The sequence below is a fragment of the Primulina tabacum genome, unplaced genomic scaffold (genome assembly GCF_025594145.1).
Source record: "Primulina tabacum isolate GXHZ01 unplaced genomic scaffold, ASM2559414v2 Contig613, whole genome shotgun sequence".
Classification (NCBI taxonomy): domain Eukaryota; kingdom Viridiplantae; phylum Streptophyta; class Magnoliopsida; order Lamiales; family Gesneriaceae; genus Primulina; species Primulina tabacum.
The window spans coordinates 43,707-46,603 of record NW_027459810.1 but is presented as its reverse complement, the minus strand read 5'-3'; the positions used below and the strand labels follow the sequence as shown (position 1 = coordinate 46,603).

Here is a 2,897-nt window from a genome sequence, read left to right as displayed (position 1 = left end):
CACCAACGTGCCTTCACTTAAATACATAACTTATAAGAATGTAGGCTCGCTCGGGCCGTGGGCACTATGGGTCCACCCAGTTTTGAGTAAAGGCTTTGAGGTAACGGGCTAGCTTGAAGGAAAAATAGTTATTTTGGTTAATTGATTTGCTCAATTACGAGTTTTGGTCTACTAAATTTTCAAAGTTCTGTTTTGATGCAGTTTTCAGTTATTTTGGTATAATTGTTTGTGTAATATCGAAAATGTTGATGTAATACCAGAAAATTCTGATAAAAAACCAAAATTTACCAAATTCCCAAAGTATATTTCACTGATTTTTGAACAATCATTTCAAGAGAAGTCAATTCCATAATTTACCAAAATCACATTGGGGCCTGCTTTTCAATGTATAATCGGTTAAAATCTTGGATGATTCGTTCACGAAATAATCATCTGGTTGTTGGCAACACTGCATGTTGGCCATTATACTGTTCCGCATGACAGGAAAAGCTATCAAGTCAACGTCCCCCAGCAGCGATGACGTCAGACTCCGCGTCACCCCATCATATGTAATTCAACCCCTATAAGTAGAGCGCACGTTCCTTATTCTTTGAAATCACCTCAACAAAACCTCAAGTCAATCATGTTCAACCCCAGCACCGTAGAACCACTTCATGATGAATACTCCTCCGCCTCCCTGTTTTTGCCGCCTTCCATTTTCCTCCCCCCTCTGTCGATTCCGGCGGGCAACGACCACGAATTAATCTCGGCCTTGAAGCCGGAGTTCGGGCACACCAGCAGCTGCTACGGGGGCTCGCCTAATTCGATCACGAGCTATAACACGACTTACAGTCCGAGTTTAACGCAGAGCAGCGTTAGTAGCCAGTCTCTGCAGATGAACCAGCTGGAAGGCTACTGCTACTCTGTCATGAATTCTTCGCATGGGTACTTTGAAGTCGAGCCTTCTTCTTTCAGGAAAGCGTTGAGCACCGGTGATCTGCAGGTATAACACGTTTCTTGTTTCTAAGCATAAGATTTTGAACTGAAAAATTTCGGATGAACTCTAGTAAATCATTTACACTCCATTTGGAAATATTACAATTGTAATCATTAGTATTTTTTTTTTCACTATTGATCAACGTGTTGCATGATTAGTCCATTAATATGTATTTTTTTTATTTTTCTCAGTTAATTTGCTAAAGTTTGACTTTCATTTTCTAAATTGGATTTTGTGTATTCTTTTATCCTAGAAGTCATGAAACTCGTTGAATATAGTTTATTTGGTATTTTAATTATGATTTTTTACGTGATTCATGTAACGAGAATATAGTTCATGTCACATAAAATAAAATCTATTTAAACAAAAATACCACCAAATATTTAAAAAATGATAGGAAAATACTTATCGTTCCAATATTTTCTTACATGAATTTTATGGTATCTAATATAAGTTTTATTCTCGTAACATAAACCACTTAAAAGATTAAATGCCAAATAAATAATACTTGTTGAATTTAGTGGTTTCAAGTGGAAAAATGATCAAACTAAAAAAGAGAATTAATTGGTGGATGAAAACCAAATTTAAAAACGTCACAAGACAAATCCAAGACAAGCCAACTTGTACTCCTAACATTCCAATTTTCAATGTAAATAATATTGATCAATTTGAGAATCACTACTAAACAAATTTCAAATGTTATAATAATATCGTCTTACAAAAAGTTTAATGTTCATAGGATAATCTATGTTTCAACCACAATAAATATGAAATTTTTCTTTATAGAAAATATATGTGATTATTTAGTTAATTTTACATAATTTTTAATCTAATCTAATCTGATCTTACAAACAGTGAGGCAACTGCAAGGTTACTTGTCTTATGTTTGTATTGTAATAGGGTGCAAAAATGGCATCGCGAAGCGAACATTATTCAAGCGGCGCCATGGCAAGCGAGAGCAGTATAATGGAAAGCATGAATAGAGCGAACCCGTACAGTCCAGAGGAGAAAAAAGAAAGAATTGAGAGGTACAGAAGCAAGAAGAATCTCAGGAATTTCAACAAGAAGATTAAGGTTCCTGTTTCTCCAAAAACATAATAATTTTTTATATATTAATTTTTTTACATCCCATATATGTATATATTCAAGTCCAACTGGTTAATTAATCAATTTCTAAAGTTTAAACATTTTCCCCTTCTGGTTCACTGATTTAAACTACACATGAATTGATCAGTACGAATGTAGGAAGACATTAGCAGACAGTCGCCCGCGCATCAGGGGACGATTCGCGAGGAACGACGAATTAGGAAAGACACCACAGGAAGATCACGAGGACGACGACGACAATTGGATCCATTTTCTTGATGCATTTTCAACAAATCTAGTGCCTTAGTTTTTTTTAGGCCTCAACATGCGATGGAACAAGGTTTTTTTTTTTTTTTTTTTTTTTTTTTTGGCATGTTGAGTTTACACTAAAGGCAAACAATGCAAAACTTGAATTTAGCGGGGGAGTTTTGCCATGATCTGCCATGTTTTCGGTCAATTCCATCGTGTCCTGATGGCACTTTTCCCGTTTTAGTGATATTTAATTTGGCATTATGTTGACGTAGGAAATTTGAATTTCAGATTCTAACTTATCATACACTTCCGTTGCATCATTTCACGTCACGAGTTCAACAAATTTTTAATGTACGATCCCTTTAGGTCTACCTGCTACTTTGTAGATGTGATTAATTATTTTCAATTATTTAGTGTTGAATGTTTAAGGACACGTGAAGTGAAAAGGTATTATGGGCATGGATATAATAATAATAATACAAAAATATTAATATAGATCTAGTAATTTTTGGAAATCAGAATACGAAGCATGTAATATTTGAATTTTTCATTAATTAGCAAAATAGATTTAAAATGACAGGAT

General features: G+C 34.6%; 1 protein-coding gene across 1 annotated transcript; it reads left to right on the top strand.

The window, feature by feature from the left end:
- Positions 1-610: 610 nt before the first annotated feature.
- LOC142534597 (uncharacterized) lies at positions 611-2,633 on the top strand. The gene is made up of 3 exons (XM_075641460.1): positions 611-982; positions 1,877-2,050; positions 2,211-2,633. Exons 1-3 carry the CDS (start codon positions 623-625, stop codon positions 2,367-2,369), a joined length of 693 nt encoding a protein of 230 aa, XP_075497575.1. The 5' UTR covers positions 611-622; the 3' UTR covers positions 2,370-2,633.
- The last annotated feature ends 264 nt before the right edge of the window (positions 2,634-2,897 follow it).

Excerpts from the sequence above, each read along its gene's own strand:
- LOC142534597 (XM_075641460.1), top strand. The coding sequence starts at position 623 with ATGTTCAACCCCAGCACCGTAGAACCACTTCATGATGAATACTCCTCC. Across the intron at positions 983-1,876 it reads TGAGCACCGGTGATCTGCAG|GGTGCAAAAATGGCATCGCG; the intron begins GTATAACACGTT and ends GTATTGTAATAG. Across the intron at positions 2,051-2,210 it reads ATTTCAACAAGAAGATTAAG|TACGAATGTAGGAAGACATT; the intron begins GTTCCTGTTTCT and ends TGAATTGATCAG.